Source organism: Haliotis rufescens, unplaced genomic scaffold (assembly GCF_023055435.1).
Source record: "Haliotis rufescens isolate VD_foot unplaced genomic scaffold, xgHalRufe1.0.p SCAF_9, whole genome shotgun sequence".
Classification (NCBI taxonomy): domain Eukaryota; kingdom Metazoa; phylum Mollusca; class Gastropoda; order Lepetellida; family Haliotidae; genus Haliotis; species Haliotis rufescens.
Genome location: NW_025964383.1, coordinates 25,861,557 through 25,875,381, shown reverse-complemented (window position 1 = coordinate 25,875,381; position 13,825 = coordinate 25,861,557). Strand labels below are relative to the sequence as shown.

General features: G+C 41.5%; 1 protein-coding gene across 41 annotated transcripts in view; it reads left to right on the top strand.

Moving 5' to 3' along the window:
* Nucleotides 1-13,825, top strand: part of LOC124128726 (zinc finger protein 58-like) — a 92,464-nt gene that overhangs the window by 22,960 nt on the left and 55,679 nt on the right. The window contains exons 2-5 of one of the 41 annotated variants that reach the window (XR_006860311.2): nt 32-383; nt 2,864-3,215; nt 4,706-5,079; nt 5,233-5,846. The exons of 30 other annotated variants lie outside the window; for them this stretch is intronic. Coding sequence is in view for 8 of the 11 variants with exons in the window: in XM_046492288.2 (XP_046348244.1) it covers nt 11,140-11,495 (356 nt within the window). In the remaining 3 variants the exon portion in view is untranslated. 10 more of the 41 variants (XR_006860285.2, XR_006860312.2, XM_046492341.2 and 7 more) reach the window with 10 other exon arrangements.

Here is a 13,825-nt window from a genome sequence, read left to right as displayed (position 1 = left end):
AAAAGTACTCCTGGGTTTCTTTTGTTTTCAGGTCCTGGAACTTTGCATGGTATAAACACTGATTTGGCAGAAATAGCTGGTCAACACATGATCTTTGAAGGGCTAGAAACCCACGCAGTAGATCTTAATGATCCTGCTCTGTCTTGTCAGTTTGTTCTTCCAAGAAAGAGATGTAACGTTTGTGGTAAAGTGTTCACCCGTCAGGACACCCTGAAAGGTCATATGGACTCGGTACATAATGACACGACGTATACATGCATGTGTGGGAATATCTACAAGTACCGCAGTTCATTCAGGAGGCACAGGCTTGTCTGCCAGAAAGGCTACTGCACGGACCCTTTGTAGAACTGAAGGGTTTTATTGCACATGTGGACTGGCATTATGTAGGTAATAAAATAGAACCAGACAGGAACTCATGTTGTCTTTTCAGCACTCAGTTTTCAAATATGGTATCATTGCTTCATGGGGGGGGCACAGGTGGCCTGGTCGTCTAAGGCGCTGCGCTTCACTGTGCAGAGTTGCGTCCCTTGGGCACGCCAGAAACCTGTGATTGTGGGTTCGAGTCCCAGTTCGCCCTGATTATGTTTCTAGGTTTGTCAGCACCATACCCGTGCTTGTGGGTTTCACCGAAGTGTCGGAGACCTGCATCACTTCGGGCTTTCCTCCCACATTAAGCTGACACGGCACGATATAACTGGAATACTGTTAAAAGCGACGTTAAACCCAACTCACTCACTCACTCACTCACTCACTCACTCACTCACTCACTGCTTCATGGTACAAAGAACTCTGTTGAGGTCCCTAATATTTACTGTCCATATTTGTAAGGTGCTTCCTTCAGAAGAGCATTCTTATATAGTTGTTTAGATCATGAAGTAGTCAATACTTAGCCATGGAAGAAAGTTCATCTTCCCGCGCATAAATAGGGGCGGTCGGGTGGCCTAGTGGTTGAAGCGTTCGCTCGTCATGCCAAGGACCCAGGTTCAATTCCTGTCATGGGTACAATGTGTGAAGCCCATTTCTGGTGTCTCCCACTGTGATATTGCTGGAATATTGCTAAAATCGGCGTAAAACCAAACTCACTCGCTCACTCGCTTGAACATAAGGGGCTGAATGTCTTCCTTACCACTTGCGTCGACAACTCTTTCACTGCTCTGATTCCTCAACATTATGTAGTCAAAACTTGGCTGCAGAATAATGTTCATCTTGACGTGAAGGTTATCAGACTGAGTGTGTTTGTTACCACCGGGGTGAACCGCTATTTCACTGTTAGAATCCCGAACTGATGATGTTATCCACCCCAGACTCCCATGTTGACAACATAAACTTACAATGGACATCGTTTAGACAGAAGTTAGGGGTGGTCAGTGTTCATTGGAGCTGAGTATCGCCTGGTATCTTGTGATACATTAAGCGTCATGATACGGACTCACGATACTACTGGTATCATGATTCACCTATACAAATTGTGAGAAATGATGTAATCACTGAAATACGGCTCTAAAACCCCTTGCTTCACGCATGTATTTATTTTTATCTCAGAAACAAAAACTTGTTATCAACAAAAAATAAACAAGAACTAAACAGTTTTAAATGAAGAGAAGCTTATGGAATGTAATAGCTAGTGGGTGTGTCCTCCACCATGTCCTCATGTTCAGCCATGCTTACAAGTAGAAGTAGCTTACGGTAGAAACTAACATGTTTGGTCCGCTAGTCCTTATAATTATAACATATAGCAAAACCCTTATAAATTGGCAAATTGGCAAAAGAACCTGTGTGAAGGTTATTCCTGGAGCACCTGTTGCCACAGCACATCGGTACATGCAACACCAGCTGTTTGAACTTATAAAGTAAAGTAGGGAATCAGGTTTTAGAGTGTGACAGGCTTGAGCCAACTGACAGGCCATTCACATTTGATTCTGGTCGTTGGAACCTGCTGTCCGTGAAATGGGATGATGTTCATGTATCTGCAAGGTGATGATCATCCTGACTTTACACAGGCAATGTCCCTAGTTGACAATGTCAGGGATGTGTTCAGGATTCCAAACTAAGTGCCCTTGGACTATCACTTTTTTTCCAAACTTGAGGTGTTTTTTTTATCAAAGCAGCATTAGAAACTAAATTTTTAGTCCACTAGTACCTACAATGATAACATATAGGAAAACCCATAAAAATGGCAAATTAAAATGATGCCTTTACATTGGGCAGATTGGCAAGGACTACAGGACTAGTGCCAATTTCTAACGCTGCAAGTTGCACTTTGCTTCTTCTGCTATTACCAGAGGTAACTCTTATCAGCTCCTGCTCCAATGTCACAAAGTGACAATTCAAGTATTATCTGTTAGCTTAGTATCGATGATATTGTAGGTATCAATGACTCATTACAGCCCCAGGGGCCACAGGTGGCACAGGTGGCACAGGTGGCCCAGTCGCCTAAGGCGCCGCAATTCGCTGTGCAGAGTTGCATCCCAGAAACCTATGATTGTTGGTTCGAATCCTGGTTTGCCCCAATTATATTTCTAGGTTTGTCAGCACCATACCTGAAGTTCACCGAAGTGGTAAACATCTGAGACCTGCATCACTTCGGGCTTTCCTCCCACATTAAGCTGACACGCCGTGATATAACTGGAATACTGTTAAAAGCGGCGTTAAACCCAACTCACTCACTCACTCATTCACTCAATATAGCCCCAGTGTTCATGCTTCATGTTGACAAGATAGGCAGATGCGCAGTGGATCCTGAGTGTTATGCATGTTTCTGGTACAGAGAGTGTCAAATGCATTAATTATTGGTTGTGCATGATCTTCATAGAAATGTATTGGAATTCCCAGAGCTTAGAGCATATCTATTGTTACTTTTCAGATGGTTCTAGACAAGGTCCTGTTTTGGTGCACACATTTGGATACCCTTACTCAGAGCAATTTGGTCAACATATGCAGAAAGACTATGGCTCACTTGTCAGTATTGCTTCAGACACTGTCAAGTTACGACCCTGGCAATGTGAACAGTGTGGAAAAACATTCACAAATTCTAAAAACAAGAAGTTGCATATTGAAGCTATTCATAGAAATGTAACTTATTCATGTGTGTGTGGGAAGTTATACAAGTATCCGAGGGGTCTGAGTAGGCATCAGAAGGATTGTGATTGGATAAATCAAGGAGAGAGGGGTCACGGGGTCACCTCCGCTTGTGAACTTGATTGAGAACGAAGCAGGTATGCTTGACCACAGTCTTGTTATTGGGAAACACATGTTGAAGTTATCTGATCAGTTGTGAAGGATATGTCAATGATTTGTATGCATCTATCTACAGTACACTACGTTTATAACGAACATGCTAAAACAAACTGTCTGATATAACAAACTGTTTTTTTAGTCCCAGCCATTTGCTGTATATTAGTGTATAACGAACTCTGGCTATGACGAGCAAAAATTTGTAGTCTCTTCGAGTTCGTTATAACTGTAGTTTACTGTACTTGCAAGCCCACAGCACTACTGGCAATTATTTTTTGGGTCAAAGGTAGATGTGTGCAGTATTATTGTATTCCAGTAATCAAGATTTGAAATACTGATGCATATGTACCACAGTACATTTGGAAAGAACCGGTATAGTGCCTTTTTCAAAATCATGCATATTTTCATCTTGCAGACAAAACTTACTTCATTCACAAATCAAATCCAAAGTATTCGCGACCAGCCTCCTGAAAGTTTACTTGTTGAAGATGGTTTTTAATCTAGTTAAAGTAGTCATTTCAATGTGAGTGAGAAGAAAATCAACACCTTGAGTTCATATCTTATCAGCATAAATAACAATGTTATTCAGGGGTAGAAACTAAACTTTTTAGTCCACTAGTCCTTATAATGATGACATATAGCAAAACCCTTAAAAATGGCAAATTTCTACTAGTCCTTAGGATATCTTAACTATTGGGCAGTTTGGCAAGGACTACAGGACTGGTGCCAATTTCTAACGCTGTTATTGATTCAAACCTTTCGTATCTCCCAGGACACTGAATGAAAATTATTCGCCTATGTTCTCAAGTTGTATAAGTAATGCACTCACTATTTTGTGTCTGGAAAAACCTAGGAGTAAATACCATTTGTCAAGTCTAACAAGTCGGCAGCTTAATTTGGACTGGTGGTTTATGTACAAAACTAGATTTGGGGGATAAAAGCAACAAAACTCATTTCCATAATCATAAAAAATCTCGACTGAGAGCAGAATCCATTGTATGATTTGTTTACAATCAGCATGTGTTTATGAATCACTGCCAAGTACTGATGACACCAGATGTTTGCTAAAAGATGAGAAACAACCAGTCTCTTATGATTTTCTCTCGTCTCGGACTAAGGGATTAGTGGATGTGTGTAATCCTCTAAAACCCTGTAATATGAAGGGAAGGACCCAGGAAAAATGTACAGAATCAGCTGGTAAAGTTTTTTTTACACAAAGGCACATTGCTCGTGGAAGGATATGTACAGAATCAGATGGTAAATTATTTCTTTTACACAAAGGCACGTTGCTAGTGGAAAGATGTACAGAATCAGCTGGTAAAGTTTTTTTACACAAAGGCACGTTGCTAGTGGAAGAATCGTTTTGTCACTAAGTCAGAAAAAGTCCCTTGAGATTCTTGAGGCAGCGAGCATGCTCAGCTGGTGATAACTAAGAAGATGTCAGGGTTAAAAGCTGTTTTGTTGTTTTCAGATATGTCAATGGACGCCAGCCTTGGTATATCTGTCCAGAGCATTCCAGCAGGTGCTTCACTGAGCTTGTATGGAGAGACATATTTTGAGGATAGTGAGGGACCTGGTTTGGTCAGGAAGAGACTGTGGCAATGTGCACAATGTAGAAAAACATTCACAAATCCTAGAAATAAGAGATTGCATGAGGAAGCTGTCCATGGAGATGCCTCCTATCCTTGTGTTTGTGGCCGTGTGTACAGATATAGCAAGAACCTGAGCAGACATAAGAAAGAGTGCATTTTGATGAACTCAGAGAACCTTTCACATTGATTCCTTCTTGTCCAAGATGAATGGCAGTTGACTCGTGGTTGAATTGTTCAGAAATCTAGGTCATTGGTGAGCTCTGAAACTTTGTCTCTGTTTTAAATTCAGACATGAGCAATGGTTAAAAAAAAGGTCACATGGTGACAAAAATGATTATTTTATGCATCACAAGGTGACTAGTTTGTTGCAATAGCTGTGGTGAAAATGCTGTTTTGTTACTTTCAGATATGTTGGGCTCAAGGTGCTACCTTCCACCAGATGAATATTTGACAGTTCAGTTTGGTGCCGGGGATAGTGAAGGGGCATTGAGTTCCAAGAAACGTGTTTGGATATGTGATCAGTGTGGAAAAACTTTCACAAATTATAATAATAGAAAGTTCCATATGGAAGCAATTCATGGGAATGCAAAGTACTCTTGTGATTGTGGGAAGACATACAGATATCCCAGTTGTTTGATGAGGCATAAAAAACAGTGTGTCTTGTCAACAAGCCAGTGAGGAATGCCTTCACTGCTGAAGATGAAACATTACTTGTTTCCAGCATTTATTTTCTGTTAGGCCTGTTTTCAACTTGAGCGATATATTTTACCAATTGACCTTGCGGTCACCTTGACTGAATATTAGCTTGGTACTTGCTTCATGTCTACCTAACTGTGCTCACCCTACATTGCACTTACATGTAAGAAGAACTTCAAGGAATAAATCATTGTCTGAAAAATCCTCGTTCAAATGATCTTTTTGAATCTTTTATGATATAGAATATTACAAAATGGATCTTATGGAACACGCTGCATCAACATGATCAACCGAATACAAATATTCAAAACATTTTTATTTTTATTCAAAACATGCACATGTTTTGATCCTCGTATCATCTTAATTCACAACAAAGATCTGGCTATTGATACTGATTACTGAAGATTCTTTCTTATCCTTGTTCGCTTGTGTGCTCTTTGAAGGAGCTATGTTGTAGTCAGAGAACAATGTATCTTGGAGATATCACAAACCCCTCTTTGTTGCTTGCAGGTCTGGGTTCAAGTCACGGTTTGTCGAGCACTTCTCTTCAGGGCTATGGATGCTCAGTGCAAATGTTGCCCCGTCAGCATTATACACAAAGTGTAGAACATAAGTGGCCCGAGATATGTGGCTCTGGGGATACAGGGGATCCCAATAGGAAGCGTCTGTGGCAGTGTGAACATTGTGGGAAAACATTCACTGGGCTTCAGAATAAGAGGTTTCACGTTGAAGCTGTTCACGGAAACGCATCGTATTCTTGTGTTTGTGGGAAAAGTTATCGTTATCCCCGCAATTTGTCAAGACATCAGAAAGAGTGTTCTGTATTTCTGCAATCGGGAAATATCTCATGAGAAAATCACATGGAATCTGGAGGAGATATGAACATGCATATCCTACTTCTTGCTTCAAGACAGTTCCATGGTTATTGACTGTTCAAAGCAGAGTTAAACCCAACTATCTCTATGGTCAGTGGACCAAAGACAACTTTTACCTGTAGGCTAGAGCCGGTATATTTCTGTTCCTCTTCTCCCCACCCCGGTCTCAGATGAATAGGATTGGACAAATGTTGGTCGACAATTTCATAGGCTTGAATCCCACTTGAATCTGTAGACACTGACTTATGGTACCACCATTATTATTTCTGTCCCTCTTCTTCTCTCTCCTCCCCGCTCCCCCCTTCCCCCTTCTCCCCTTCCCCCACCCTGGTTTCAGATGATCAAACCCAACTAACACTGTGGTCATTGGACTCCCACCAAAGCAAACTTTTACCTTTAGGCTAGAACTAGTATATTGCTGACGCTCTTCTCCCCAACCCGCTCTCAGATGATCAGATGTTGGTCGACAGTTTCATAGGATGGAATCCCACTTGAATCTGTAGACACTGACTATAATAATGATACCATCATTATTGTTTGCTTGAATGTCTGGATGCCGTTGCAGCAAGTTAACATTGACTCTGTTCTTGATGTTGTAATAGTCTATTCCCTCCAGACACATAGTAATAACTTGCAGAATAGATCTTCCTTTTTGTTGCTTTCAGGTCTTAGAATGGACCCACTCATGGATAGTTCTGGCATGTATCACCCTAGTTCTCATGGCATTACGGGCAGTTTGGGACTTCATTTGTCACAGATGCGAGGCACTTTATTGGTTCCGGGAAGTAAAGATTCTGACTTGGCCCCCAAAGCCACCTGGGTGTGTGAGGTGTGTGGGAAGACCTTCCAGACTCAGCAGAACAAAACTTTGCACGTTGAGGCCTTGCATGATAATGTCACCTACCCCTGTCCTTGCGGAAGAGTCTATAGTTACATCAAGAACTTGAATAGGCATCGAAAGACCTGTTCCTTGTATCAGGCGTTTTATCAATCTGAGCTTGAAAAGAAAAATTCTTGAAGTTGGTCTTGGTGGTTGTTGGAACAAAAGGAACTGGTTTTATTGAAAATAAGCTTTACATTGGGGTCTTTCAAAGACTAACATTTATACATATTTTTGGGTTTTTGGTTATTTGAAAGCAGACATACCATTATAGCTTCTGGGATGTTGGTTCATGATAGCTGAATCATTCTGGACTTTTCGGGCTGATGATGCTCCCTGCTGGGTCGTTTAGACATCCGATCATGTCTACCGGATTTGTTGCTGAGTTTCATGAAAAGTTGGTGCAATGAATTGGTTCTTTTGTGACAAGTATGGTTATTTTTAGTATGTGCTGAATTCACTGAAATCATTTCACATCATGCCTGATACCTCTTGAGCTTGATTACATGTTTAAGGGCAGTGTGAATATGTCTGAACACGATGTGAAACCTCACTCCCTCAGCAGGCCTTGAACCCTGACTGACAGTGGCTGTGGACGGACATCAGTTTGTGTGGGTTGAGCTCCATGGCTCATGAAGATATTACTCTCTCAAACATCACCTGGATCTTTGAACTGGAACTTATTCTACTCTAACACAACTATTCCATATCTTGTGATTAAGACTGGCACTAGATGTGACTTTTTGTTGATTTCAGATTTGGGAACTGAGTCAAGACATTTTTCTGGGAGTAATCATCCGGAATCCCATATGGGATATGGGAATGATTTCATGCCGCATATGCCTGGAGATAGTGGTGCTCATTCTGTAATGTATGGCCTGTCCAGTTCTCAAGGCCCAGATGGCAGTTCTAGGGCAATGTGGCAATGCGAAATTTGTGGGAAAACTTTCACTGGACAGCAAAATAAAAAGCTTCATGTTGAAGCTGTGCATGAAAATGTCACTCACCCATGTATTTGTGGCAAGGTGTACAAATACCCGAGGGCTTTAAGTCGACATCAAAAGAGTTGTGCTTTGTTTTGCCAGACTTTGTAGAATTTGCCAGGACCTCCGTCAGTATTGGTTGCACTCCGACCAAGTTCCTTAAAGCTGCTCCTATAATGTTGTGCCTGTGCCGTTTGAAACATCCCAATGGCACCAACATTTAGTTTTCATGTTTGATGAGATGCGTTCATCAAAGTGGTTGAGTTGGACATGCACGGAATGCTTCTTTTGCATAATTTTAAGTTGTTTGAATAAAAAGATGATAGCTTACTTTTGACTTTGTGTTGCTTTCAGATGTCGGAATGGACTCCAACCAAATGGGTTTGAATTATGGAGGTTCGGCCTATTCAGAAAGAAATAACAATGGAGTTAATTCTTGTGGTGATATTGGAAAACGCTTTTTCCACTGTGAACAGTGTGGAAAGATATTTTCAAGCAAGCAGACAAAGACTATACATGTTGAAGCTGTGCATCAGAACCTTACATATCAATGTATTTGTGGAAAAGTGTACAAATATCGCAGAGCTCTCAATAGGCACAAAAAACTGTGTCCTGTCTATTGTAGTGTATCTCCCGAAAATTTGGGTTTATACAATATAGAATCAAAGTAGAGATTCTTGCTGTTGGCAGTATTGAGAATTTGACAAAACCATATCTACGGACATGAAAGGATATGTTTGGACAATCATTTATCAGAACCATTGATTCCTGTCGGTATTTGCCTGTTTTTGACGAAGACAAAAATAGTGACCCACATTTTACCGACTACGGACTTACAACTTATCTGTTATCAGGACTCTCTGTTATGAGACATTGTGCTTACAAACTGAAATACATTAGACCTGACATTTTCCACTTTGCCCATATTACATTAAAACCAGGAAGTTGCACTGCATGAAACGGTGTGTGGTGTCGTGGTCCAGATGAGGTTGCAAGTATTGATCAAATGTCCCTACAAAGGTTATGCCAGTTGCCAGACAATCACTGCAGGTACCTTTGTTCCAGGGAAAGGGGAGGGTGGTCGGGTAGCCTAGTGGTTAAAGCGTTTGCTTGTCAACCCGAAATCCTGGGTTCGATTCCTCACATGGGTACAATGTGTGAAGCCCAATTCTGGTGTCCCCCCGTCATGATATGCTGGAATATTGCTAAACGCCACGTAAAACCATACTCACTCACTCCAGGGAAAAGCTTGTGCCCATCATTGCATTTCTACAACACTCCTGATGGGGATGGCACGACCCATTAATTTGAAGTTAGTTCTTGATCTAGTGTCTCCACATGGGATTCAGCAGACTGGGCAAGCGTCATTCATTTTCCAACTTTTATTTTCAGAGGGTATACCTGTTGGTTCTAGCATTGGCCAAGATGTTAGTTCTCGATGGCTTTGTATGCAGTGCAACAAGACATTTGCCACACAACAGAACTTGGGCGTCCATGTTGCCGCCGTTCATGAAAATGTCACTCATACCTGTGTTTGTGGGAAGATCTACAAGTACCACAGAGGGCTTAGACACCACCAGATGACGTGTGCTGCTGTTGTGTCCACACCGGGAGGCATGCATGATGAGTACACATGTGTTTGTGGAAGGGCGTACAGATATCTGAACGGGCTGCAGAAGCACCAGGAGGAGTGCCTGTGGATGTTTGGTTGACTGATGTAGAGCGATCAATACAGGTGTTTGTGGAAGGGCGTACAGATATCTGAACGGGCTGCAGAAGCACCAGGAGGAGTGTCTGTGGATGTTTGGTTGACTGATGTAGAACTATCAATACAGGTGTTTGTAGAAGGGCGTACAGATATCTGAACGGGCTGCAGAAGCACCAGGAGGAGTGCCTGTGGATGTTTGGTTGACTGATGTAGAGCGATCAATACAGGTGTTTGTGGAAGGGCGTACAGATATCTGAACGGGCTGCAGAAGCACCAGGAGGAGTGTCTGTGGATGTTTGGTTGACTGATGTAGAACGATCAATACAGGTGTTGTGGAAGGGCGTACAGATATCTGAACGGGCTGCAGAAGCACCAGGAGGAGTGTCTGTGGATGTTTGGTTGACTGATGTAGAACGATCAATACAGGTGTTTGTGGAAGGGCGTACAGATATCTGAACGGGCTGCAGAAGCACCAGGAGGAGTGTCTGTGGGTGCTTGGTTGTAATGTTATAAAATTGTTAAAAAAGCAACATTGTGCTCCCTGACCTTGTGATGGATTGAAGAGTATATCCAAGTATATTCATATCAGTCTTATTTCTGAAACTTCATACATGGATGGATTTGACTTTGTGTGAAGAATTGGACTGAGTTTTGATAGATATGCTGATTCAGGGCAGCAACCTTTTTTGGTACAATGTGTGAAGCCAGTTTCTGGCGTCCCCTGTCAGGATATTGCTGGAATATTGCTAAAAGTGGCCTGAGACCATACTTGCTCACTCACTTCTTGGAATAATGTTATCTGAAACATTGAACCAATAAACACTGCTTCATTAACATCGGCTGTTGGATCCCTGGATACATTTATATAATACAGTTGCCCTGCGTGTAGTTAGTGCTGTTAGGTTCGCTGTAGTTTGAAGTGTAAGATTTCGGTCCTCAGGTGCTAGTTATGACATTATATTCAACGAGCAAGTTGCTTGTAATCTCGTGTGGTTCCTGTACCCGATGTCGAAGCTTTAACTCTTGCTGTTCACAATTTCGAACTCTTCCCAGCTATGCTATTTGCTGAAGGGGTAGACTTCAACAGTCATTGCTTTTAGATCTGATGTTGAATGTAGGCACATGATCAATATCAATATTGAATCAAGACTGGATCTTTTGTTGTTTTCAGGATATGGATCCACCAATATGAGTCTCGTCATTCCTGACAATTCTAACCCAGGTTATCCTGGAGACAGAGGTCAAGTGCCTGGAATATTTGGATCCTATCTTGAAAACATCTCATCTTCAGAACTAAAACATGTTCCCATGCTAAATTTGGGGAGACTTGAGGTATTAGGAAAACGTAGGTCTGTCCGATGGCCATGTGATGAATGTGGCCGAGTTTTCACTGATCCTCATTCTCGAAAGCAACACAGGGAAGCTATTCATGAGAAAGTCAAATACACGTGTGATTGTGGGAGGGCCTTCTCTTATCGGAATACTTTACAAAGACATCAGAAATACAACTGTGTGCTCAAGAAGTAGGAAAGACATGTGTTGCATCCTTTGGCTTTCAGGACCTGTTGGGGTAGGGTCCAAATCAGCAAGTCCCCAGGATAATGATGCTTGTCAGTCAAACCAGATTAGGTCTCTTCACTCATTGGGGGCGGTCGGGTAGCCTAGTGGTTAAAGCATTCGCTCGTCACGCCGAACACCCTGGTTCGATTCTCGACATGGGTACAATGTGTGAAGCCCATTTCTGGTTTCCCCCGCCGTGATATTGCTGGAATATTGCTAAAAGCGGCGTAAAACCATACTCTCTCACTCACTCACTCTTCACACATTGTGTTGGAACTGCAGGAACTAAATTAATGTTCAGTATTAAAACATCGTTCATGTGCTTTCTAACCAGTACTTGTGTGTGAGTTTAATAAGGCTCTATGTAAGAACCAAGGCCCCAGTTCTAACCAAGCACTGAAACTGTGTGCAGATGCACCTAGGATTAGCATTGAGATTTTCAATGTTGAAGGAGGTGACTTTGTGGCTCAGAGAACTATTTGGTAATCTCCATGTTTTACAGAGGAGCAGCTATTTCAGACTTTTTCCAATCAATAAATGCTGGTTGAGTTAAGTTTTTGTGGTATATTGCTGTGATTATTGTTTTAGACTAACGACTGAGAGACTTCCATTTGTGTTGAAGGAGTGGCTGAGAGATCTATTTGGTAATCTCCATGTTTTTCAGAGGAGCTAATTGAGACATTTTTTATCAATCATTAAATTCCATTGAAGCCAAGTGTTTGTGTTAAGTGGATGGTCACAATCTCTGCTTAAAGGTTTGATCACCAAAATAAGAATGTGACATTATCACGTCACATTTTGCGTTAAGGTTAACCTTTGTCATGTAAATTACAGAATGAATGGCGCCATCATGTGGTCTTGTGTTCCATTGTGTATTATTACTTATGTGATTGGTTGTCCTGACTTTACCTGCGTGTGTTCACCAGAAGTTGGAAACACTTGTTTTATTTCCATTCAGTCCTATATGTTACTAACACCAGTGAAGACACTGGAACGGATGCATGCTTTCTTTATTTCTAATGTTGCCATGGTTTCTACCATCATTGAGTTGGTATCCTGGAACATGTGTTCGATGAAGACATATGACAATAAATAACTGAATTATAACCTTGTGTTTGTTTACTTTGAATATTTGACTGAGCATTTTGTTGGATATTATTGGAGTCCGACTTTGACTCACTAGCATTGTCAAAGACTTTCATATGAGGACATACTTCTTGAATCTTCACTGGGAACAAAAAAATTATGCTACTCCACTCCATGAAACACTAAACTCATTCCATAATGTCAAGACCTGTGAAGATCCGAGGTAGAATAGGTTTTCAGCAACCCATGCTTGCCGTAAAAGGCGACTGTGCTTGTCTTAAGAGGCGACTAATGGGATCAGGTGGTCAGGCTAGCTGACTTGGTTGATGCATGTCACCGATCCCAATTGCGTGGATCGATGTTCATGATATTAATTACTGGATTATCAGGTCCAGAATCAATTATTTACAGACCGCCATCACACAGCTGGAATATTGCTGAGTGCGGCGTAAAACAACAAACCAAACAATGTCGTCAAGTGTATAATTAAAAGAAATGACAAGTGTCCTTATTTCTATCAAAAGTTCAGCAGTACACTTTTATTTCTGACTGACATTTTGACACAAGGTTACTCTTTCTAATCACACACGTGTTAGGCTGGTGATCACCCATTTCCTGTACTGAGATGCTCCATCCATGATGTGAAGCATGTTTTTAGGAAGTACTACACGACGCAGGATGAAGTACCTCCTCCTTGGCTTCATTATCACGTGACCTTAACGACACTAGATTGCACGTCATAAGAGGCGTCAAACGGGATCGGGGGGTCAGGCTCGCTGACTTGGTTGATGCATGTCATCGTATCCCAGTTGTGTGGATCAATGCTCATGATGCCAATCACTGGATTGTCTGGTCTAGACTCCATTATTTACAGACCGCCGTCATACAGCTGAGTGCAGCATCAAACAACAAAATGAACAAGTATGGTCGGGATTTTTCTGGATATTTGACTTGTTGAAATAATTCAAATAATGTTTAAGTAATTGCAATAAATAATGAATAATGTTAATGCAATTTATTGTTGGAGCCTGGACAGTATCAATTACATGAAAGACACTGCAGTCCCAAACATTTGCATGTTGATCGCCTGAGAGGCTTCCATTCATCGAGGCCTCTCTGTGGACAAAAAGGAACCTGCATGATGGGGTGATAGTATACTACTCAAAAGAAGTTAAGCAACACCTGAGTTTTTATATATTTTGGATATTATG